The sequence below is a fragment of the Neolamprologus brichardi genome, chromosome 7, assembly GCF_056152115.1.
Source record: "Neolamprologus brichardi isolate AB-2024 chromosome 7, ASM5615211v1, whole genome shotgun sequence".
NCBI lineage: Eukaryota > Metazoa > Chordata > Actinopteri > Cichliformes > Cichlidae > Neolamprologus > Neolamprologus brichardi.
Genome location: NC_142110.1, coordinates 50,138,171 through 50,163,288, shown reverse-complemented (window position 1 = coordinate 50,163,288; position 25,118 = coordinate 50,138,171). Strand labels below are relative to the sequence as shown.

Genomic DNA, 25,118 nt, shown 5'->3' with positions numbered 1-25,118 from the left:
ATCGGTCTGACACGGCCTCAAAGAAGTAGCTCGGGTATCTGTGGAAGCACTGAGCACTGGTAGCAAACTGTTCAGTTCCATATTGTTCTGAATTTATTGTGCACTAGTTGCTCAAAGGACAACTCAGCTTACCACTGATTGTGTCAGAGGAGAGGTCCTTAAGGCAATCATAAATTCAGGCACAGTTAAGCCAATCACAATGAGCTAAAATGAAATGGAAGCAAATAAATCAGGTAAACTACATAAACAGGTGAACAAAAAGTTTATCTTATATATCTTGGCCCTGTTAAGTATTTATTTTTTAACCAAACAATGCCAATTTAAAACAAATGTAGACTTATAAATCTATTTTTTATATTTTGTTTTATAATTTTACAAAGAAACTAAGTAGAAAGGTACGTTTAAGTGTCACGTGATGTTGACTTTCATTTCAAAGAATGATTCGCTCTCTTCTCCAATTGTTGCTAATACCAGTTCCAGGTATTAGCAACAACCAAAACGTATCTGTATCAGAAACGCCAGCCGAGATCGTGTCCCTGCCTCGTATGTTGGCAGCCAATCAGATGTGGCAAAGACACAAAAAGGACCTTAACAGCAACAATGTCCACACCTAATGTTTCATTTGAAATTTGACTGCATTACATGATATTACTGCTCTGAAGTGTTGCCAGCACCAAGCACCTGTGTTTTCCTCTTTCCCTTGGACCACACCTTTGGCCTCATTTGGTCTAATGACACTCTGTTTTTTTGTAAATTGCAAATTTCACAACTGGGAAAAAAGAAATCACAAGAACATGATAGGAAGTATCCAAATATCAGTACTGGTGACAGGCAAAAACATGGCATTTACCAGTGTCACTGGCAGATATATCATATTACATAATATCATCAGTAGCAGAAAGCATCTGAAAATCCATTTTCCCACCTTTTTGTCACCAGGGAACTGAGAGACCTTGGACTAAAACTTGCATGACAACTGAGGGAGTGTTGTTGGGTGACTATGTGTGAGGATGAGAGAGAGTAAAAAGGGTTTTACTTAATCTCTTAGGTCAGCTGGAGAAATGTCAAAGACCATTGGTCTAAAATCGCACCAAATTGTGAGCAAATCCCATTTAAGTGGATAATATAAAAAATCCAACATGCTTGTGGTTCTATGAAACTCTCTGGGGATAGAAGTGTTACAGAACCCATTACCATCCCCTAAGAAGACGTCACAAAAGAAAAGCCGTGTACCAGTGTTGTTATGTCTGGCACTATGAACTCATATGCTATAAACTGGGTCACCAGCCTGCTCTAGCGCTGTATTTTATTTCTGAAAATAATACGTGAAACAGTTTCCTTTCAGTGAATCTTAGTCTGGAGAAGAGGGTTAATGAGTAAGCAGGCCAAAATTCTTATGCAGGAATGCAGGTTAACCATTCTAGCCATCAGGAGGCGTGAAGTTGGAGGCGAAGTGGGATACTACCCATCTTGCTCATTACCCATGAGAATGGGGAGAGCGGGTGCTGTAAGGCCCGATTGTTTTGTGGCCCTTGTTATTTTAACAGAGACCTACAGTGGAATGTTTTTTATCCTCACTCAGGCTACTGTGCAGGCCAGCTCCTCTCTCTCATTGGACTATGGTCCTGCTCATTATTGAGGGTGCTTAGAAGGCAGCGGGCCAAATCAGCGAGAGCAGACAGCCTTCACCACTTCAGCGCCCCATTCTCTGTTTTCCAAAGTGTAGAAATGTTTGTTCCCAGAAATTCCTCTGAATTCCCATACCATAGCTAGAAAAAGAAGGGGAAACTAAACAAAGATTAGTCTGCTGCTGTTCGTGTTTAAAAGCCTAGGCTACAGTCACAAGGATTTTAAAGAAAATAATCCTGGAAACGTGATAATGTTCTTTACTCTGCACTTTTCCTTTCCTCCCACCTTCCTCTGTCACAGCTACCAGTCCACAAAATGGATTTGAAAACAATCACCTGCAGCTAAATAACAGAAGCACACATAATTCCAGTTTCTCCTGCTGTCTTCCAAGTTCATCCCTCAGCAATAAACAAAAATCTAACCCTGCTCAAAATCATCTGAAAACAAGCCTAGCCGCACTTTGGGGGCAATGTGGCATAAAAGCACCAGATTCCACTCTTGCGTCCAAAAGCACAAACTAATAAAGATATGAGAAAGAATGTGTTCATATCCTCCAAACATCAGACCTGTGGTCTCAGCTGGCAAGCACATCTGGAACAGAAGCTGGTAAGAGGTGGTGGGGAGGGGAGAGGGGTTACCCTGCGCCAGCACTGAGGTGAAAATCGTCCTGAAGGTTTTGCGTGCCAGGAAAATTCAGTACCAAACTCTGAGTGAACCTCTATTCCCCGAATCTTACTGTACAGTGCAGCCTGCAAGCACATGATTCAAATTTAAAAAACACACCCGTGTGTGTGTTTTGAATTTGAAGAAAGGCTTGATCAAGATATCTTTCGCGAACACGCCTTATGACACAAGCAATGAGAATTCATACATAGCTAACTAGGCTGCACACTACTGAGGTGATAAAATGCAACTTTAAGCCAGAATTATGGTTTGAAAACCTCAACCTTCACTACCTGTTAAAGTAGCTGATGTGGTGCTCCTTACTGCAAAAATTAATCTGCTGTTGTATTCACAGCTGTGTCCTGCTCATGCTTGCTTATGAAAGAAACTGAGCAGAGCAGGAGTGACTCAACTAAATAAAATGGGAAAACCCAGTGGTGAGTTTTCATTATTTTTGATTGACGTACAACCAGTAGACATGCTTTTCCACATTACTTATGAATGTCTAAACAGGGATGCTTACAATTACAGCAATGGGACCAGTACCTTCCAAGTACGTCCCGTTAATCATCTCTTAGCGTTGGCGTTTGTCTTGTTTTTTGGTTGTTTTTGTTTTGAACAAAGCTTGGGTAGGAACCAGAAAAGAGAGCTTAGACTATTTTGTTGAATATCAGCCCAGCTCTGGACCAACAGCCCTCACTTCTCATTTTGGTCTCGACCTCATCCGTTCCATTTCTGTTAATCACAGGGTTGCTGTGAGTACAGTGACATGCAGAGCTTGGTTTTGCAAAAAAACCTCACTCCACCTCCCCCCCACCTCTTCCCAGCACACACACACAAACCCAACCCACTGTCTATATTCCTATTTTTTCCTCTTTTTCTTGACGGTGCCCCATTACAGCCACTTTAAACCTGGTCAGGCACACAGCCTAACCTGATCGTTATATAGTCTGCAAATTGACCTCTGACCTTAGGTTAATTACCACAGAAAAGCGGTGAAGTTAAGGGGGAGGGGGGCCAAGCTGCCTTTCCCGATAACACTATACCGCTTCACCTTTTGTTAGAGTTTGGAAGGAGCGTATATGCTAAAATGTTATTCGCATTTCTCATAATTATCCAAAAATTTCCAGGTAGAATCACTTGAAATAAGTCAGTCTGCCAGTCTTGTGCTATTTTTGAGGTGGTGTTTCCACCCTCGCAAAATTACAATACGATGTGATTAGCTTAGAGATGCCCCATTTGTCATGGGTTCTGGACTAAGTTAACAAGACATGACGCATAACTTTTAAGGTCGAGACATATTAGTTAAATACCAACAGTGCAGCCAGCTATTAATTCTGACGATGTTAGTTTTGTTATTAGTTTTTGGGGGTTTTTTTAAAGGTGGAAAAGACATAAAACCTCCGGTATTTGAGGCTCCTCACGAGTTACTCAATCCCTCGGTTATCCCGGTTTGGCTAAAGTTAGCTAGGACACTATAAAGTTTGTTTACATCACTTTCTGAGCGGTTCATAAAAAAGCTTACCGGCCGAGACGAGCTACAAAATCAGCTGTGAGGGAAATGTTGGTGCTCGGACGAGGTTATGAGTGGGCATACAAACGGCACCAGACGCCATCCCATCCACAAAGCAACATCTTGGATCGCTGTCGGCGAGGCAGGCAGGCAGGCGGGCGGAGAGGCAACAGGTTTACCTTTCCGCGGAGCAGTCACCTATAAAAATCCACTTCTACTGAAGCTGGCCACAGCGAATGAAAAAAGAAAAAAAAAAGTAAAACTGTTCTTCTGAAACTCCTCAGAAGCTGCGCTTGTTGGCCACTAAACAGTACTGCTCTCACCACCAGAGAAGCCAAGTTACCATTACTGCTGAGGAGTGGAACAACCCCTCCCTCTGCGCGTGGGCTGACTGGAAGTAACCAGACACCTTACTGTGGCTGTCTATTGGCTCTCCGCGAGGGGACTGTCATTTAGCCGTTCCTATAGTAACACAGTACCAAGTCATGGAAGCAGAGTATGTATCCAGATCGCCGACGTTTCTTATAAAAATGCTCTTATAAAATTAAATATTGTCCACTGAGATACATTTAATAGTTGTATAAGAACGAAGTTTTTTTATTACTTTAAGATAAGTTGCTCTGAAATACACCACTTCCATAGGGTTATGTATGGTATGTGTGAGAATCTATTTGTGTATTTTAATATAATTGAAAGGCTGTTTTTAAAGAGTTCTTAAACCATGGGAAATTACGACGGACCCGACCTGTTTCCTGTTTAAAATAATTCCAAAATTAACCATGATTTCTGTATATCCCATAACATCAAAATGAGTCAACTAAGCAGTCAGGAAGCAATTCACTGCTGAGTACTTCCTTCCTATAGGTGCTCTTGTCTTGATGAGCTATTTTTGTGGTTTACTTTGCGCCATCTTGTGACATTTATTCCTCATTACAACCCTTAGTAGCCAGATTGTGGCCAAGGGTTATCTCCGCCTGCCTGTGCCTGTTAGTGCTAAAAGACATGATTATTATCACCAGCCATTGCCTGCAGTGATAAGGCTTGATTACTTGACACTGATTTTCCACTTAGATTGAAACCAGTATTATCATTTCAGCAGATGATGCCATTGCATATAAACCATTTCATTTTTTGCGTGGGCCTGTCTCTGTAGGTGCATATTTAGTCTATTTCTGAATGCAATAAGACAAATATTTTTGCCATTCCTTATATTTTTAGTCTTCTCTGCAGGAATTGTTATACTTTTATACGTATAACAGTCTGTTGGTGGGGATCTTACAACATCAGCACTAAATCACCAAGCACAACAACTCAGTAGCAGAGACAAATATGTTGTAAAATAAATAAATAAATAAAGGAGAACAAGAACAATGAAACCAGAACAAGAATCATTAATGATGACACCCTCAATAATCCGATAAAATGATGATATTTACAAAGATAAACAGCATCTTTGATTGGCCCATCAAAGAATATGTGACAGAAGATAAGATTGCCTCTTTATTTTCAATTCAAAGCATTTCTGAGGATGCTCAGAATCATACTCAATCATTTGTTAGCTAGTTAGTTATAGCTTTCCTTCTAAAAACATGTAATATTTGGGGAGGCTGCTTAATTTTTTTCCACTTTTGTTACACTGTTATGATAAACCATTACAGCTGTTGGAATGTCCTGTTGTATACCTGTTGTCTCCTTTGACTGACTAGCCTTTAATCACTCTACATTACCTGGAGCAGAGAGGCCTCATCTGGGGAAAGAGTCTTAGCAAGTCCCTGCTAAGCCTTAGTAAGGAGTTCTGAATTTTAGATTTCTTCTTCCTGCTATTTCTATCTGTACTGTCCTTAATACCTCCTTATTGGCACTGGCCTGAGCCCTCGAGGCAATTTGCAGTAAAACCCTGAAAGAGTGGATATGCCTGTCATGACAATATTGAATGTGGGGCACCTGGAACTGTTGGCTGTGTGTGTGTGTGTGTGTGTGCGTGCGTGCGTGCGTGCGTGTGTGTGTGTGTGTGTGTGTGTGTGTGTGTGTGTGTGTGTGTGTGTGTGTGTGTGTGTGTGTGTTAGGGTGGTGGTTTTCCAGTAAGTTTAGCCTTTGGTTCCAGCTGGAAAGCATTAAAAAATCTGACCCTCCTTTGCACTTACTTTGAAATTGGGTCCTCTATCTGTGTCGAGTTAAAATAAAACCTTGGCAATAAACTGTCTCAGACACTCCAGAAGTCAATGTATACAGACTGATGTTTTGAAGCTCTGCATGTAAATCCCCCTATTGTCCCCAATATTGTGTCAAATCCCTTTTAACTTATGGAACCTGGCCTCTGTATTTGACAGTGATGGATTCTCACACACTGAAATTCACTAGGAGGCATCAGAGCAGATTATGCTGGTATTTTTCTAGTTTGTGATTACAGTAAGTTAATTCAGTGGTTTCACAAGCCTGGGAACAAAACAAAACAGCAACCACTGCCTCTGAGTTAACGTGAAGCTGGTGCATTTATCAGCTTGGTTCAGGGGGGATTTGTGACAAATTATGACAGAAAGAGATTTTTTGTTTTTCTTTTTGGTTGCTTGGTTGGTTTTTACAAGAAAAGACATTTTATCAGCTACTATCAAAATGAGCAATGCAAGATAAGCATTTAAGAAAGCAAACCAGTGGCAGAGGCAGACTATTTTCCAGAGTTGGTCTGGCTGAGACCATTACATTGATGTGATTATCTCCTTATTTTCTTTTTTTTTTACTTCTTGGCTGGTAAATCTCACTTAGGCTAAATATTCAATGTTTTGGTCCCTCTCCCGTTTGATTTACATATGCAGGTTTCCATGCAGAAGTTTCTGTGTGGAAACCTGCTCACAAAGCGCTCAAAACAGTTTAAATGACTGCTTTGTTTAATGTGTTTGGGTGTGTAAAACTATTCCTTTAAAAAAATAACACTGTACTGGTAGTATCTGTAGTACCTTGCATATACTCTTAGAAATGGCAGTAGTTTGTTTGAAGTGGTCAGATGAGTGGAGTAGTCAGGGCTGGCAGCAGCCACCGATTGCCAAGAAAGGGTGCTACGATGTTTATTTCAAATACTGATGGAGAAGTATGGAGAAGGACACCACCATATTTTTGTGGATCTAGAGAAAGGATAGGATAAGGTGCCAAGAGAGGAACTGGGGTACAGTATGAGGAAGTCAGAAGTGTGAAGAAGTTTGTGAGGGTGATGCAGGACATGTGTTCAAGGTGGGGGTGATATTATATCAGGGATTGGCTCTGAGCGCTTTCTTGTTTGCAGTGCTGATGGACAAACTAACAGATGAGGTCAGGCAGGAGTCTCCATGGACTATGACCTGTAGTGAGAGTAGGGGGCAGGCGGATGAGAGCCTGGAGAGGTGGAGGTATGCACTGGGGAGAAGAGGAATAGTGTAACAGTGAAGACGGAAGACGCAGTAGTAGGTGATGAACACAGTACACAAGAGAGGTGACAAAGAGAGTGCGGACAGGGTGGAGGAGGTGAAGGTGAAGTGTCAAGGATGATAGAAGGGTAGCAGCAAAAGTGAAAGGGATAATTTACAAGACGGCAGTGAGACCTGTTATGAAGTATGGTTTGAAGAGGTTGGCACTAGCAAAAAGCTGGAGGCAGCAGATTTGAAGATGCTAAGGGTTTTATAAGGAGTGAAAACAGACAAGATTGGAAAAATTAAAAATGAGTATCTCAGAGAGACACCTCACATTAAGCAATCTGGAGACAAAGTGAGCAAGACAAGGCTGAGATGGTTTGGATATGTGCAGAAGAGGAGCGATAGGTTTACAAAAGATGCTGAATATGGAGCTGCCAGGCAAAATGAGAAGACAAAGGCCTCAGAGGAGAATCATGCAAAGGGAAAGATGCAAAGGGCTGAAGTGGCCAAGGAGGATGCTGAGGTGAGATGGATGCAGACGACCAAACATAATGAAAGGGAACAGCTGAAGGAAGAAGAAGAAGAGTGTAATAATGTGTACGTGATTTTAATTATGTCTCTTCTGCTGGGTAGCTTTATCTATGAGACCAACACAATATCTGCAAAATAGTTTTTTATCTTCAAAATAAGACGTAAATAAAGTCGAGAACAAAAAACAAATAAAACCCCCAAAACAACAACAACAGTAAATGCAAAAACACTATTTGCATAGACACGCCCCTGGAAACCTGAGAAATAACAGAGCTTCATATCCTCAACGATCTGCGTGACCGCACCAGCGGGACGGTACAGGATGGGATGAGAAGATGCTCTAACACGCCCCTCCCATCCGGGGGGACAGCTTCCATGTGATCTCTCCCTCTCCCCTCTCTGTCCTTGCTTTGACGTCAGACGTGCTCCTGTTCAATTGCCATGGCAACATCGCCCCCCATCGCCCCTCCTCTTCCCTCCCTCTCCTCTCTCTCTCTCTATGCTCTGGTGAGGTCCACAATGGTACAGCCAGCATCTTGCAGCACAATGGTTGCAAGGTGGTGAGCTGAGGGAGAGTGATTCAGCATCAGCAAACCTCGGTTCGGTCCACCTCTGCTTCTTTTCCCCCTTTCTCTCTCGTCTTCTTTTTCGGACCCCTTTTTCCCTCTCACTCCTTCGTCGCATCAATGAATTTTTTCATGAAGCCTTCAGCAATGGTCTCCGCAGTGTTTCCCGTCGGGATGTTTTGAAAAGGACAGGCACCGGACTGGGATCGTCATCAACTGGCACGGAATGGTAAGGCCGGATGGATTTGTTTTATTTCAGTGTGGACGCGATGCTTGGATCTCGTGCCTGGCCGGAGGGTGGAGTGATGAATATTGATCGAAAGGGAAGGTTAATGAAGTCCACTAGTGATGCCTCAGTGAGGGGGGGAAAGGGACAGCGATTGATAAATAAATAAATAAATAATCAACCCCATCTTGAGTCATTCACAGCCGCGTGTGTTGTTCTATAACTCACTAGCGGCGCTGTGAGGGATTTCATAACGACGCGAGCCCTGGCCTGACAAAATATCTCGCATCTTGCATTGCCTTGAACGCACATCATCGGTAATAACATCATCCAAATCGGGTGATAGAGAGAGAGAGAGAAGGTGTGTGTGTGTGTGTGTGTGTGTGGGGGGGGGGGGGGGGGGTATCCAGGCTACCTCCCTTTCCATACATCCATACAGTCTGATTAGTCGGTGTTAGAGCGCTTTATGTATGTTTGATTGGCGGCTGAAACTGGATGTTGGCTGAGTGATGCTCTTCATATCTCTTCATAGCCTTACACAGGATACATATTGGAGGCCTACATGCAGGGCTTGTCCCTCCTCCTCCCCCTCACAAGTCAACTGCGCACCTTGTGCATTATGCAGACCATCAGTACTTCACAGAGATGATGGGGGGGGGGGGGGGCTTGCCTCATATCTTTCATAAATGCTGGAAAACTGTGTCCTCCTGCAGACAGTCTGTGCTATAGTGGTGATTTATTGGCCCATATGGGTGTTTCTAAGAGTCGCGGTTTTGCTACTGTGATTGTTTATAGTGTATATGAAGAGAAACAGTTGAAGTAATTTCTGGGCTGTTTGTCATGAAAGCTGAACTTCAAATAATCCTAATCCTGCAGAGAGAGAGAGAGAGAGAGAGAGAGAGAGAGGTGCTGTTCAGCCCTAATGTGGGCTGCATGCTGTGTAGTGGATTAAATGAGATGAAGCTGCAGAGGAAGGTAATTTCTCTAAATCAGCTTTGTCCTGAGTGCTCGATCATTGGGAAGGCATGGTAAACCCACCTGACCCACTGCACTTATTGCTCAAGTATGCAGGCGTGAGCAGGGCTCTTGTTCTGTTACTATTTCTTGTTTTTGTGCAGGCCCATAGTCATGGACTAATTGCTGGCTTTATGCTGTGCAGTGGAGTCAATAGATGTTTGAGGGGATCACAACAAACTCTTCATGTTCACGACAGGAGGAAAATAGAGTTTTCTTTTTTTCTTTTTTTTTTTGTGCTGTGACCTTGGGTGCTGAATTATTCAGGAGCAGGCTTCCATGTTTGTGAAAGTGCTGCAGGGAACAGGCTTAACAGTTAAACAAAGCTTTTTTTATGGGTGTCTCCGCAGCAGCTAAAGAGTTGCTTTTTATCTCTTTTTTATTGGATAAATAGGCTAAAGGTTCTACCCTTTCTCCTCCTTGTCATCTTTAGCTGCCAAAAAGGAACTTTTTTCCCCCAAAACACCTCGGGTGAATTTCAAAAGTAGCTCTAGCATTATATACATTTATATTTAAAAAAAAAAAACAGTCTGTTTGATTTGATGTGATATTGACTGGCAGTGAAGCAGCTTGTTTATATAACAGAGCATCATCAATAGAAATGGTCACCAGTAGACTAATAATATGCTGCACCACTGCACTCATTTTTTTTCCACCATTCTGTTTTTGTTTTGCTGAGTCTGGAGCATCAGTGCAATAATCCTTTGTTATGTAATAAAATAAGGCAATGCATTAGGTTGAGATAATGGAGGGATTTCAGGCTTTATTAATCAGCAAAGTAGGGAATGTTATCATCTAGCTATTATTTGGTTGGTCACTCCAGTCAGTTTCACACAGTCTGTGGTAATGTCTTCAAATGTCCCGTTTTACCCAAATAGCACTCCTAGTCTTAAATATATTCAGCTAGCAATGCTATATAACAGCAAAGTCATTACAAACGAAACCACGGGGAGGAGAGGAATGAATAAACAACAAAAAATATTAATTGAAATTACTGTCCAGTTCAAGGTAGCTAGTCTGAAGCTGACAAAAACCATCTTCCTCCTGACAATCAGTTACTTAAATATCCACATCAGTCATCTGAGGGCCTGTCTGTCATTGCTCTCTTTTATGGAAGGTCAAACTCATCATTAGATGAGGATGGGTTACTAAGGAACGCTGATTTAGTCTGCCATCACCCAGTGACCCCAGCTGAGCATTGTTCCTAGCTGTGGATTGGTGCTAATAATCCATATTACAATGACAGCTCAGTTATTAACTTGGATGAATTAAATTCAACAGTTGTCTCACGGTGGATAATTAAAAAAGAAAAGAAAAAATATGGAAAACGCTGGCTGTGAAAAAATGTAAGCAAGTAAGGGAGAGAAGATTTATTTAGCCAGCCTGAAGTAGATTAAGAAGTGCTTGGTAAGTGGTCACACTTAAAATCACATAACTATTAGTAATGTAATAGATATAACTGCTTAGAAAGCTGACAAATGTGCTCCATGGACATCTTTCATAGCATGCTCTTATTTATTTTAGTTTTAAAAAATGAAATTCTCGCTGTGTGCCAGTTTATTCCCCTCCTGAGTTGCAGTATTGCTTACAACTACAGACAAACAGTGACAATATGCCTGCAGCATGGGAAATGCAGTTATGTAATTGGATTTGATCCGACAAATATGCAGCTTTTATTTGCCTTTACAGATAGCTGCGTGCAAAACTTTGAGCTGTTTTAGATTTGATCTCAATCTTCTCACACTGCAAATGAAGATAATTAGGAGACAAGAACGGTCACCGTGGAAACCTTTGTTGGACCTGAGGGTGGAGGTTTTACATAAATTTATCAACACAGGGGGGTCGATTTTTGTTGTTTTGCTCAAACTGAGGCGTTTACAAGTATAAAAGTTCAGAAAGTATACCACAGTTGAAACAGAGCAACAGAAATGTTCACAGTTCACATGACAGTGCTGAAAACGTCTCTGTCATTATGGCAAAATAAAAGTTAAAAGTGTTCAGGATGCCATTTTTGCAGGATGCGCGGTGTGCTCCAGTTGTGGCTCTTCTTCTCCTTCTACTGAATGTGTGTCAGGTTTTGCAAGAAAAGCTGTAAATCAGATGACTGCACTCAGCACTTGCCAAAGGTGTACATGTCGTTACGATGCAGCCTATCAGAAAACTGCAGCGTCAGCGTGGTTTTTCGGCCAGCGTGCCTGCTGTTTACCTGAAGCAAATCAGAGGATGCGAGCAAGACTACGTACGAGAGCAGAGACAGAGGAGGTGAGCAGATTTTCAGCTGTGAAGAAACAAATCGATGGGTGTCAGCGAGCGTTCGGTTTCTGACACCCCTTAGATGGGTCAGTTCAAGTCTTGTTCTCCTGCCTGGGCCCTGCAGTTACTTTTCTGTTTTCCCCGAGCCCAAAAGGGGGAGGCTGTGCTGCGTTTAGCTCAGGCTGCACAAGGAAAAGACGAGGCATTCGCTGCATACTGCAGGAGAGGCTGAGGCTGCTGAACCAAGCACTCACAATGGAGCTCCGAGGGAGGGGGAGGGGAGACAATTGCAGGCAGGCTGGGAGCCTGGGAGTGGGAATGGTGGGAGCGAGGGAGGGACAAAAGACAGGAAGGGTAGGGAAAAATGCAGGCTCTCATCAGTGCGGACGATGGAGGGAGGAATAAAGAAACAAGGGGGATATGGGCAATGTTGTGGTGCGAACTGGGTGACATCAACAAAAGGAGCGGAGTGGGAAGAAAGAAAAGATGGATATGAGAACAAACATTGGTATCTGTGGACATTTTGACTGGCACATGACTGGCTTTATTGTGCTTTATCATTACTTTTTAGTAGTCAATCAGCCTGACAGCACAGACAGTGCCTGTGCTGAACAAAGGATGCAGTGGGGAGAACCATAGAAGCACAACAATGCCATCCTGTAGCCCAAAAACAGGCATAAAATGCCTGCTGAAAGCAGGTGAGACATAGCTACCACGCAAAGACGAGCATCATTATTACCTGTTTCCAACACCTGCACCTTTAACACTGTTAAAATACTTTTTTTCTCTGTCTCAGAGGCCGCTATGTCTATCATTTGTGTCTATGAATATTTTCAAAAGTAGAAATGGCAGACATAGTGAAACACACCTTTCAATTCTGAGAGATGTTTGGTAGATATTGGCATGGCGCCCCTTGGCTGCAATTCTGCAGCTAGTAATGAAATGGACCTCCGTGACACACAAAAAAATATCTCATAACAGATCCTTTAATAATAGTCTGTGGGCTTTTAACCTTACCACACTTGAAAGGTCAGAGTCAGAAGAACTTGACGGTACCTCAAAGCCTCTTAGCTTTACTGCAAAGGTTTGTAATGGTTATTCGTTTGGATAAATAATTTTAGTATTGGTGTTGACCACTTTATTAATACACACAGCCCACAAAAGAAAAAACACCAGCAAAATCTGTTTTTGAAGATTACTTTTGTGTTACCTCAAACTAAGGTTTGCCTTTTCTTTGACCTGGGAGACAACTAACACTGTATCAGGACCATGTATTACAGTAGACCACCTCCAGTTCAGACCATATTAAAAGGAGTAAGTATTTCACTGTATCCATACACTGTATCTGTGATTAGGTGAGTGCAGCCTTGCTAGCACTTGTTAAAACTGAATGGGTGCAAAACTGTCTACTTGTTCAGCTGGCTGGGCTTTGCACTGTTTGTAACTAAACACTAGCATGTTAAACTTAGAGAGGAAAGACACGGTAGGAGGAGTCAAAGATGGAATATTAACCATATTCAGTCACAGCTTCAACTGTCTTAGCCATGCAGAGCAGGTGCATCTGTGGCCCCAGCTAGCAGCCTCACAACATGAGCACTGAGCACCAGATACACTGCAGAGCATCCAAGCTCTCCTTTCTGTAGCATCTGCAGATACTTTTTTTAAATGGCCTGGATCAATACACTAAGTGTTCATACGGGGTAGAAGGGATTTACCACGAAAGTTACTGCAGGCCGCACTCAAAACTAACTTACAGAGCGTGGTGGTCAGTTTTCTCTTTTAATCAGTTGCTCTAGTGTTTCTGCTGATTATGCACAATTTTGATAACCTGGCGTGGTAAAATATGATCCGCATTTTACTGTAGAGCTACTGTAGTTTGCCTCACCTATAGTAATAATGTGACTGGTTTGGTTTATCAAGGAAAAGCCTTCACCATGTACATTTAAATCTCTGTATATATTATAGCTGAAAATCACTGTCATACATTTAGTGTTTTATGTGTTACACACACAGATAAATACACCAATACTCTCTTTGGAATAGTTCTATGTAAAAGACTTTGAATGAACACTATATAATATAAACCTTTCTGCCTGGTATGTGCAAAAAAGAAGCATCAGAAAATCTTAAACCTCCTACAGTTGATTGGACAAGAATTAGGAACTAATGCTGTATTTTAGGATCCTGCCTCCTAACTAAAGTGATCACTAGTTGCCTGAGGTACAGTTGTACCCACAGGGGTGGATGTAACACAATGCCCAGGATCCAAATAACAAGGATCAGCTACAACTGCAGGCAAATGCACGTACACACAACAGCCACTCCAATTAATCCTGAGATGTAAGATACAACATCTACATTAGCCCATTTTAGATAATTAAAACCTTTCTGGATTTCCATGCTGTCTTTTTCATTGTGCCATTCTTGAGTTTCTCTAGTTGTCTCTTAATGGCAGTTGGTCACTTTTTTTGTAATCATACAATAGATTCATTTCTGTGAATGCAATGCTCCATCTGAGACAGTTTATTTACAGCCTATGTGAAATAGCCTGAATTTGTTTGCACTGCGTGATTTCTCCTCTTTTTATATGTCTCCTATTTTTTGTGGATGACTGTTAGCAATTTTAAAAAAAAGATGACTGAAGGTGACGCTTACATAAAAACCAGAGCCAATACTTTTATAATTTTATTTATTTGTTAATGATTCCATTTCTACAGCCCGCCTTCCCATCTAATAATTTGGGACTTAATAACATGCATAAAATATAAAGTTATTGTTTCAGTTATCTATGTCTCTTGTTTAGTTTAAGAAAAAAGAAAGAATCCGAGCTAAATCAATGTGTTGCTGCTTTTGTTTTAAAAAATCTGCATTAGTAATGATCCTTTTTTGGGAACAGTAAAGTGACTTTGTTTGTCTGTGCGCTTTGTCGTTCACTGGTTTGCTGTAAATTGCACATCACCCACACGTCCATGACAGTTATTCAAATATGTTAAAGCAATTACATGGTCTGGAACTGGGACTGATGGTTTGCTCACTTGGCTCAACTGGTCCTGCATTTAATAACTTTGACACAGGCTCTCAGTTGTCATTTTCAAACTAGGAAAACAAAACAAAAAAAAAAAGTCAGGCATGATGGCAGTGCTACTAAAGTCCTACCGACTACTGCGGTTTATATATAGTTTACAATGCAAAGACTCCTCAACATCCTACAAGGCTGTTGCTTTCTTAAGCGTGATGCAATGTAGAGTAATACTTCGGAGACAGTTCTCACCTTCATAGAGTCAATCCAGCTTTAAAAAGCACAGAGCTGGAAAGTGAACTTCCTGAAAATGAAAACTTTGTTCTCTAAGCTCCTGAAGCAAGATATTAGCACCACGCAAGGCGATCGTGGCTCAAGAGTTGGGAGTTCGCCTTGTAATCGGAAGGTTGCCGGTTCGAGCCCCGGCTTGGACTGTCTCGGTCGTTGTGTCCTTGGGCAAGACACTTTACCCGTTGCCTACTGGTAGTGGTCAGAGGGCTGGCAGCCTCGCCTCTGTCCATGCGCCCCAGGGTGGCTGTGGCTACAATGTAGCTTGCCATCACCAGTGTGTGAATGTGTGTGTGGATGACAGGTTGTGTAAAGCGCTTTGGGGTCCTTAGGGACTAGAAAAGCACTATACAAATACAGGCATTTATGCTGCCATTAGCAAAGTTAGCTTTCTTTTAAAGGCAATGAATCTGACATGAGACATTGTACTGTTGGAAACGGTATCTGCACTGCTCACTCTAAGCTGTTTTCTACACAGTTTTGTCTGATGCTGCGCTTTCCACACTCCTGATAGAAACCCCTGCAACCATATTAAACATGCCCTATACATCACAGTCTTCTGCAGAGCAAGGCTGAAGGTGAAAGGCGTTTTAAAGCAGAGTAAGTCATGCTTGTAACTGCTGTAGTGTTATAAAATCTTCACTGGAATTTAAGGTCAATTCATTGTAATGTAGGCAGGTCTTAAAACTCTTCAAAATCTTTGAATGAGCTGAAAATCATCCTTATCCTTACTGTTTGCTTATTCAACCTCTCAATCAGCAGATGCCAGCTTGTACTGAGGAGATGTATTGCAGTCAGGATGATATATGGGCATTTTAAGGAGTGGTGCTGAGCATAATTGTAGGTGCAAGCAGCATTTCGGCCATAAGGACAATCAACAGAATGTAGTCACAGGGTTAAACAAACAAAGCACAAAATCTGGTGTTTTTTTTGTGTTTGTTTTGTGTGTGTGTGTTTTTAGCTGTGGGCTAACGTGGGAGGGAAGAAACTGTTGTGGTGCGATTTGTTTTGGTCTGTTGTTTTCATTGCTTCTTCATGAATAACTTTTCCTGATAATTACCCAATTTTGCTTGTTTTTAACGACGTGCCAGACAGCCATGGTCTAATTTTAAAACTGTAATCTCCAAAAAATGTTGGCTTCCAGGTAAATTGTTTATGGTCTGTACTCAGTCTCTCCTTCATCTTTCATTCATTCTGATGAAAGTGTATTCACCATCTGCTGTCTGTTAAAAGTCTTATGGAAACGTGTTGCATTAGAAATTAAAGCTTTTTATTTAACTGTTTATTTATATATTTTTTAAAAGCAAAGAAAGCATAATTTAAATATGTTTTACTAGTTTTTTTCTAAGGCTGCAATATTTTTAAATGAACATCTGCATGTAAATATGCTGCTAGGTTTGACAGGACTGTAGTGTGCAGGATCCCGCCACCATCTAGGTGGTGTTTACCAGCGTATACTGCTGGAAGACAAACAGTTTGGCCTGTGAGGGCTTTAATATCTTGTGTACTCAGACAGGTAAAGATTAGAGCAGCACAGATACAGCTAGCCCCGGGGCAGGGCTGATTCAGTGTTGACCTGTTAGAGTAACAGCAAATATTATGCTACTTAATGTGGTGACTGGGATGCTAGTCAAACACACACATGTGGAATGACATTACTATAGTGGTTTGACGTGTTGGAGACTGTGGGCTCAAAAATCGCATATCTTTCTCGTCTCATTACCCTTCCCTTTTCTTTGTTTCAAAACAGATTTGAAAAAATCAGTTTATGAATGATTATTAATTAATTTCTCCTAATTTAATAGCACAAATTCCTACCACACCCAACAGTGAAATTCCCCCATTTACTTTAACACTTTTTCAAGTGAAATAAGCTGAACCAGAAATCTCCCACCTCCGAGTCCCTTATCTCTTTTCTAAAAGCTGCTTTGCTCCCTTTGGATTCAGCACACATATTAAAGTGGGAACTGTGACAGTGTTAGAGGACAGCTAGAGTTAAAAGAGACATTTATGTCCATTTGCTCCTCGGAGAAAATTGCAGAGTCGGATCCTTTCAATGCTTTGCGAGAGACGAGGACGTCCTCCAAACTGTTTGGTGACATTTGTGTAGTTTTACAACCACATGTGAACTCCCGAACTACCGAAAAAGGTCTTTTTACCCCCCTCCTTCTCTATTTTTAGTAGCATCATTAACATCATGTATGAACTTATTCAAAGGACGTGGTCCTCTGGGACTTTCATTACCTGAAAACCCCTCAAAGATAGAGTGATTGTGGGTGAGCTCTCCCTCCAGCTTAATGTGGGAGCTACTGTCATTCAGAGCTTTCTTTCCTCTTTGCTTCACTCTGGCAATGAAAAAAAAAAAGCTAAAGAAACCAAACCAGTTAAACCAAATTTACCCATTAGCTGCTGTTTCACAGTGAAAGCCTCAAAACTTTACCAAAATTCACTGCACTGCTTTTATGCAAATGCAGTCTTTGATGGTACTGGCTTTTGAAAAAGCTTTTTCACCTGTGATGGTAGTGTTAAATATATTCCGCTTGTGTAATCCTCTTAGTTTCCAAACTGATATGTTCCTGTAGGTTGAAAAGGTTAACAAGTTTAGTGTTCTAGTGTTAAAATAGGAGGTTGGATAAATGCATACAGTGTCAACAGGAAAACGGTTGACATCACTTTTTTTATTTGCATTTGTGGCACTAAGATTGAAAAATCAGAAAAACATGTAGTTGCACAACTTATATGTCACGGATTGATTTCTATGACATGTCATTGTATATTGAGATCAACTATCAATGCATAAGCACACGGAGATGTTTAGCCTTAATATAAAACCTTACAGTCTTGGTAGCTGGGGATCGGTCCGCTCCCGGCCGCCGCCCAACTCACATTGCACCCGACCCCTACGGTGCCTCCTGCGGGTGGTGGGCCTGCAGGGAGATGGGCCCATGTCCCTTTTTTGGGCTGCGCCCAGCCGGGCCCCATGGGCTAAGGCTCGGCCACCAGACGCTCGCCCTCAGGCACCTTCCCCAGGCCTGGCTCCAGGGCGTGGCCCCGGTAACCCTATCTCAGGCAGGGTGAACTGTTGCCTCGATGGTCTTTTCATAGGGGTCTGCTGAATCGCTCTTTGTCTGATCACACCCTACCAGGGGGCAAAAGCCCCCAGACAACATAGCCCCTGGGATCCCTGGGACACACAAACTCCTCCACCACGATAAGGTAGTGATTCACGGAGAAATTCATCTGACAAGGATGCCCCCTGGGCACCTCCTGGGCAAGGTTTTCTGGGCATGTCCCACCGGGAGGAGGCCCCGGGGCAGACCCAGGACTTGCTGGGGAGATTATATTTCTCGGCTGGCCTGGGAACGCCTTGGTATTCCCCCAGATAAGCTGGAGGAGGTGGCTGGGGAGAGGGAGGTCTGGGCTTCTCTGCTTGGGCTGCTGGCCCCGTGACCCAGCCGGACAAGTAGAAGAAAATGGATGGATGAATGGATGGATAAAACCTTACATTTGGCAAAAAACAAACACAGCATATCAGCACAAATACCTCATACCAGCTGTCAAGCATGGCAGGGGAGGGATGATGATTTGGGCTTGTTTTGCAACTGCAGGACTTAGATGGTTTACAGTCATTAGATGGACCATAAACTCCTTTTACATACCAAAGTATTTCAATTTCAAATGTGAGGCCATCTGTCCAACAGCTAAAGCTTGGCAAGAATTGGGTAATGCAACAGAACAATGATCCCAAGCAGCAAATCTACAACTGGATGAGTGAAAAAGAAAAGAATTGAGGTGTTGCAGTTGCCCGGTCCAAGTCCAGACCTTAGCAGTGCATAAATTAATGTATGTAAACCCCAGTGAAGTGAAGCAATGTAAACAAGAGTGGGCCAAAATTCTTCCACAATGATATAAAAGACTGAAAAAGTCACACAGAAAAAAGTTGAAATGGTTTTAGAAGCTAATGAATGGGGGTACTAGTTTTTAAGGGTGCTGATCAGTAATTTTTTTTTTAAACTTTGGGCAGCTATTTCTTTGTCTCTCCTGTCTTAAAGCTAAGCTATCTAAAATTTAACGAACCAGATCTCACGCAAAGGTCAAAAGAAAGCACGTTAAAAAAAATATAGATTATACTGTTAGCTTTAAATTTACATTTACACAAAACCTGTTTTAATCAATTTTAAAAGGGAAAACTTGCTTTCATCTGTTTTGGAATTCATCAGCAAATATCTTCTCATCGTCTTTCACTCATCAATGGGACCACCTCCTCATGTCTTATTTTCAACGCGCATTGATCACTGCAACCACACTGCAATGTGCTCTGATGAAGAATCGATAACTGGTCAGTTCATATTTATCGAGCACTGGGAGGTGACAAATTGTTGTTTTTCTCATTTTTATTGAGAATGATGGGAACAGAGTAGAGAGGACACAAGTGAATTTTCCTGGTGGGTTTCAGTCCCCACACGGGGAGAGGTGTGAGTGTTGTTTTGCAGAAATACAATAATAAATCTTTGTTTTGCCATTGTATATGTGACAAATTGCCACTACCCACACCCACACCTACATGTGCTCACTCTGTGCTTCTCCTCTGTTTGTGTCTTTCAGGTATTTATGAGCAGACATTTCTTATATAACTGCAGCCAACCAGTCCTGGATGTAAAGATAGCCTTTTGTCAGGTGTGTGTTCCTTACAGGTAAAAAAGGTACAGTATTCATTCACTTCCATTCCCTCTATTCTTACTCTGTATGGGTTTTTTTCCCCCTGTGTATGCAAAATGAGCTCTTAAGCAGTTGTGTGCTCAAAACATAATTTGAAATGTTCAATTAAGAAAAACAACACAATTTGTGCAAAATGGTTTGATTAAGAGGTTTGAAGCAAATGTCCTTGAGGAGCTTTTATCAGAAGTTGATGTGTTTTCAGCCTTTTGTTGATAATTCATTATGTATATCAAAACAATTCAGCTAGCCTTGATTTTCTACTTTTGTTCAACACCTCCACGATTTCTCTTTAACTGAGGTCTATACCAAAAAGAATGCAGTATAATCTGCTCATTACTGAAGCTTAATTGCTGTCTCCTCTTGAGTTCCCACAGTGTAAATACAAAACTCAGCCGGGGTTGTGATTCTATAAGATAAAAAGTCTTTATTTGGACTCTTTTTACATACGTTGTGTTGCTTGTTATAAGGAAAAAACACAGACAATTCAGTTGGAGCTCAGATAGATTGGGATGTTTGCACTGCACATGATTCTAGCTGAATGTTTAATAGCTGCTAAAGATACCAGATATATAGGAATAATCTGATCATAAGTTTGGAGGACATCGACCTTCAGCGCCTTAAAGCAGATTTATCAATCTTCCATTGTGCACAAAGAAGATGGTTCAACCATAGCAGTGCATATGCAGTAACTTTGCTTGTTTTGTGAGCTGTGTTATAATTACCAAGTCTGTAATTACCTGATATGCTTTGTTGTGGCACCATTTGGTTGCCTGCTTTGCTCAAGTAATTACTGCCTGATTGCCGGGTGAAATGTAGTCAAGTAAGGACTAAAGCTAATGTCGTTAGAAGGACTATTACAGAGATTATATTTCTGCATTGAATTCGTTCAGCTGTAAACTCGGCTAAACCTTATGTCCTGTCTTGTTTATTTTACTTTACCATTTTTACCAAATATACCTTAATGTATGCTTTTTTTTGCCTTTACAGCAGTTAAATGCATGTTATGATGTGATGCTCTTCTTAGATATCAATGATGGTTATTATGGCTATATATCATATAACGTATAACAATGATTCGATATCGATTTTAAAATGAGTAGCCTAATAAAAACAAATGTGCAGTGTAGATGTGTTACATATGCATTTTATGTCATCCCTTTGCAGGGTTTTGGAAAACAAGTGGATGTGTCATATATTGCCAAGCATTACAACATGAGCAAAAGCAAAGTGGACAACCAGTTCTACAGTGTGGAAGTGGGAGACTCTACCTTCACAGTTTTAAAACGCTACCAGAATTTAAAGCCCATTGGTTCTGGAGCTCAGGGAATTGTCTGGTAAGTGCTCAATGGTACATTTCTCTAATGTCTTACGTTATATCATATCAAGCTTTTTGATTGGCTTTGGTGTAATCTTTAATGCTCAGTTAACTCATTGCTAGCTGATTTTCTAACGTTTGTTTTTAATGTTGGAGTGAATTTGTGAGGTTTTCTGAATAATTTTGCTAATTAATATATATTAAAGTCATATTTTCTATTCTTCTGAAAAGCCTGGAGAGATTTCTTCTTCTTTGTTCATTTGCACAAATGTTTGGTTTAAACTTAATCGAGGCAAGCAGGTGCAGTGATATTAATTGTTTGAATTATCTGTGTCTGCTGATAAATATTAATATCTTTAATGTTAGGGAAAAAAATAATCATTAAATTATGTTTTATGTTGACATTGGGAACATAGGCTGTATATAAAAGATGGATTTTAACTTTTTTGCTTTTAGAACTGATTTAATTCGTCATGAAATAGGTTCAGTAATGTGTTGAAAACAGACATTTTGGTCCATGGTGACCTGATAGCCACATGGTTGCTCCAGATTTTTCAGCGGCACATACATTATGGGAATCTTCCATTCCAATCCAATAAAGCATTCCAAAGGGGTTCTACTAGACTGAGTCACATTTGAAATGATCCCGCTGGAGGCAGCCATCAGAGGATGGGTACACTGTGATCATAAAGGAATGGACATGGTCAGCAACAATAATCAGTAAGGCTGTGGTGGCTAAATGATGCTAAGTTAGTACCAAGTTGTCCAAAGTGTGCTGAAGGATTTTCCCACACCATTACACCACCAACAGCCTGAGCTGTTGATATAAAGTAGGACTTGAATGCAACATTGTTTCATGTCGTATGCAGCAAATTCAGCTCAATGGCATCTGAATATTTCAGCAGAAATCCCAGACTAATTGGACCAGCCAACATTTTTCCAAACTTCTGTACAATTTTAGTAAGGCTGTGTGAACTATAGTTTCCTCTTCTTAGTTGACAGGAGTGGCACCCAGTGTGGTCTTATGCTGTTGTAGCCCATCTGTTTTAAGTTTCAGCATGTGTTCAGAAATGCTCTTCTGCTTTGTTTTTAACAAGTGGTTATTTGGGGATGGTTGTGCAGGAAAATCCTAGTAGATCAACAATTTCTAAAATACTCAGACAAGCCAAAAAACAGCTGTGCCACGATACTTAAGTCACCTTCATTCTTATGTGAACCTCAGCAGGTTGTCTTGACCATGTCCATCCATCCTTTTCCACTTATAAAATTCAAAGTCATGATGGTGTTGTTTCTAAAGGCAAGAAGTATGTTACAACTTGGAGAGGTGAACAGCCATTTGCATTCACACCTACAGCCAATTTGGAATCATCAGATAACCGAACCCCACGCATGTCTTTGGAGTGTGCGAGGAAATTAGAGAGAACACATGCAGACTTTTTTGCTGTGACAGTGCTAACCACTGTGCCACCATGCTAGCCCTGATCCTGTCAGCATGCTAAAATACACTGAGTTACTGATTGGTCAGTTAGATGTTTGCATTTACAGGGAGTTAAGCAGGCATACCTACTAAAATCCGTGTAGCTTGAGAGGCTGAAAAATAAAGCCAAAGTGCCCTAAACCTAATTCAGGCGACCAGCAGGGGGGCTTCCTTATTAGCTGCCTGTAAGAAAGATGCACTGGTGCAGAAGTCTGTGGGAAAACAACCCTACTTCTCAGTTGATCTGTTACCTCAATAAACACTTTCCTGATGAGTTTACAATCTTAATTGCTTGTTTTAAGCCACATTTGGACTAAAATTGATAGCAAATACTTAAAAAAGCCAAAAAGACAGTTAAATTGTTGCTACTTTAAAAGAGTAGCAACAGTAATAATACCTTGTGATAATAGTATGAATTGTAGTTGTGGTGTTTCTGAATAGACTTTCCTGAAAGAATTACACTCATCAAATATCAGAATTAGCTTTTTTTCTCTTAATGTTTTCCACAGATGTGAAGGGTGTAGTCTTATATCCTTCCCGGTGTGCTCCAGTGAGCTTGTGACATATCGTTTATTTTGAATATGGATGTATGAGCCATAAGAGCCTTACAGGGTGGGCATTAAGTGGACCCTTAATCCAGATTGCAGAGGAAGCTTGTATTCATTACAAGTCAACTCACGCACGCCCTGTCAGAATGCAGAAGAATGTCTGCCAAGCCTCCACTTAAAGGAATGCATCTTACAGTCTTTGTGAAATGACCAGACAGAACTAAGTTATATTTATGTTAATGTTGTGTCACTGAGGGTGATATTCTCATGGCACAAACTCTCCCAGAGATGACTTGAGCTGACATGTTTTACTACAGTGTATATTGCGTCATTTTGAAGATTCACTAGCTCTCAACTCTCCTACCCTTCACTTGACCTCTCTCATTGTCCTTCCTTTGCTTCCCATGTCCTCAGTCCCACTCTCCTTCCGCTCCAAAGCAATTTCGTGCATTTTCAAAAGAGCTTGGGCAGGCTGTAACTGCTAATGCTGGGATTGTGCCCATTTTAAGGATATTGTAGAGATGGATGGCAGGGAGTGCAAATCTAATTGAACCTGCTCTGCTGTGTGCTGCTTGGCTGTGTCCACAGCTGTCATCTGGTGTCATATGGTGATAGCATTAAAGCAACCAAACCACATAAAACCACAGAGAATGATATAAATATCCTTGACCATATCCTGAACATAGAGATGAAATTGGTTAAACTATAAGGCCTTGTTTAGATGTTCACAAATACATAAAAACATAATAAATGACTTTGACATGTGTGTTTATAAAGATAAAACAGGTGACTTGCTGTGTCTTAACTTCAGCATAATCCCTGACTGGGTGACATAATCATATTTACATAAACATCTGTCTGATGGTTTGCACAGATGGTTAAATGCTTACACATTTTATAACATACATGGGCTTTCACTGCAAGCAAATAATATGCATGCGAGCAGACAGAGATCCAGAAGCTTGTCTGGAAAAAATCAGCAGTGACTAAGTACACATTCTGCTTCTCTTATGCAATCAGTAGAGTCTTGTCCCAGTAAAGCCTGAGAACATGCTAATGAGGTAAAACTTGTTTTTGCTTGTCTTTGCCACGGTTAAGAGTCACTCTGCTAATGTGGCCGCCCACAAAAATCCCAGTCTGTGCACATCTCTGACCTCATGAGTTGGTCAGAATGAGCTTTCCCAAGCATCTTAGGAGGGATGAAGGCTTTAAGTAGTTTAGCTGGTTATGACATCATCTTTCACTCAGCTACAAATGTGATGACTGACTCCAAATCCCTACTGGATCAATGCTTTTATGAAGGCTCCACTGTTTCCATGGCCACACATCCTCTCTGGCCTGCAGTCTCCACACAGTCATGGCAAACCACAGCATATCCCACCCAGCCGTACACAGTCAGATGCTTGGAAACTCAATTTTATAGCATCTTGTCAGAAAAGGCACATTTTGAGGTTGAGCCGAGACAGTGAGATGACATTTTTATGGCAGCTTTTTCTGTATTACCGTTCAACGAAGGCCAACATAAACTGCCACAAACAGCTAAAATACCCGAAGCTTTCAGAAATTGGGATTGTGTTGAGCCAGCAATGCACCTACTCTGCTGTAATGGTCATCAAACTGGTGGAAGGAAAGGGCATCTACATATAACACACATTCTGCTGTGTGGTTTAGTTTCATTGGTAACACTTTAACTAGATAGATAGATAGATAGATAGATAGATAGATAGATAGATAGATAGATAGATAGATAGATAGATAGATAGATAGATAGATAGATAGATAGATAGATAGATAGATAGATAGATAGATAGATAGATAGATAGATAGATAGATGAAACTAAATACCCTTACTTTTCCCACACTAATTAAGAGGGTAAGTAGCAACCACTTAGCAGTTTTAGCAGTTTATTGTTTTTGTTTGGCATTCAGGTGCGTTTTAACACAACACCAAGAAAGAAAGACATCATCACTGAT

The 25,118-nt window shown here is 41.1% G+C and overlaps 2 protein-coding genes across 11 annotated transcripts in view; one reads left to right on the top strand and one right to left on the bottom strand.

Moving 5' to 3' along the window:
• Nucleotides 1–4,184, bottom strand: part of ptpn13 (protein tyrosine phosphatase non-receptor type 13) — a 53,198-nt gene extending 49,014 nt beyond the window's left edge. For all 4 annotated transcript variants that reach the window (XM_006789084.3, XM_035906936.2, XM_006789085.3 and 1 more), the window contains exon 1: nucleotides 3,818–4,184. The gene's annotated coding sequence lies outside the window, so the exon portion shown is untranslated. The remainder of the gene's footprint in view (nucleotides 1–3,817) is intronic.
• Nucleotides 4,185–8,200: 4,016 nt separating this feature from the next.
• Nucleotides 8,201–25,118, top strand: part of mapk10 (mitogen-activated protein kinase 10) — a 40,202-nt gene continuing 23,284 nt past the window's right edge. For 5 of the 7 annotated variants that reach the window (XM_006789078.3, XM_006789077.3, XM_006789083.3 and 2 more), the window contains exons 1-3: nucleotides 8,201–8,514; nucleotides 19,691–19,762; nucleotides 20,969–21,138. In XM_006789078.3, coding sequence (XP_006789141.1) covers nucleotides 8,512–8,514; nucleotides 19,691–19,762; nucleotides 20,969–21,138 — 245 coding nt within the window. In that variant the 5' untranslated portion in view covers nucleotides 8,201–8,511. Of the gene's footprint in view, nucleotides 8,515–19,690; nucleotides 19,789–20,968; nucleotides 21,139–25,118 lie in introns of all 7 variants that reach the window. The other 2 variants (XM_006789080.3, XM_006789079.3) reach the window with 2 other exon arrangements.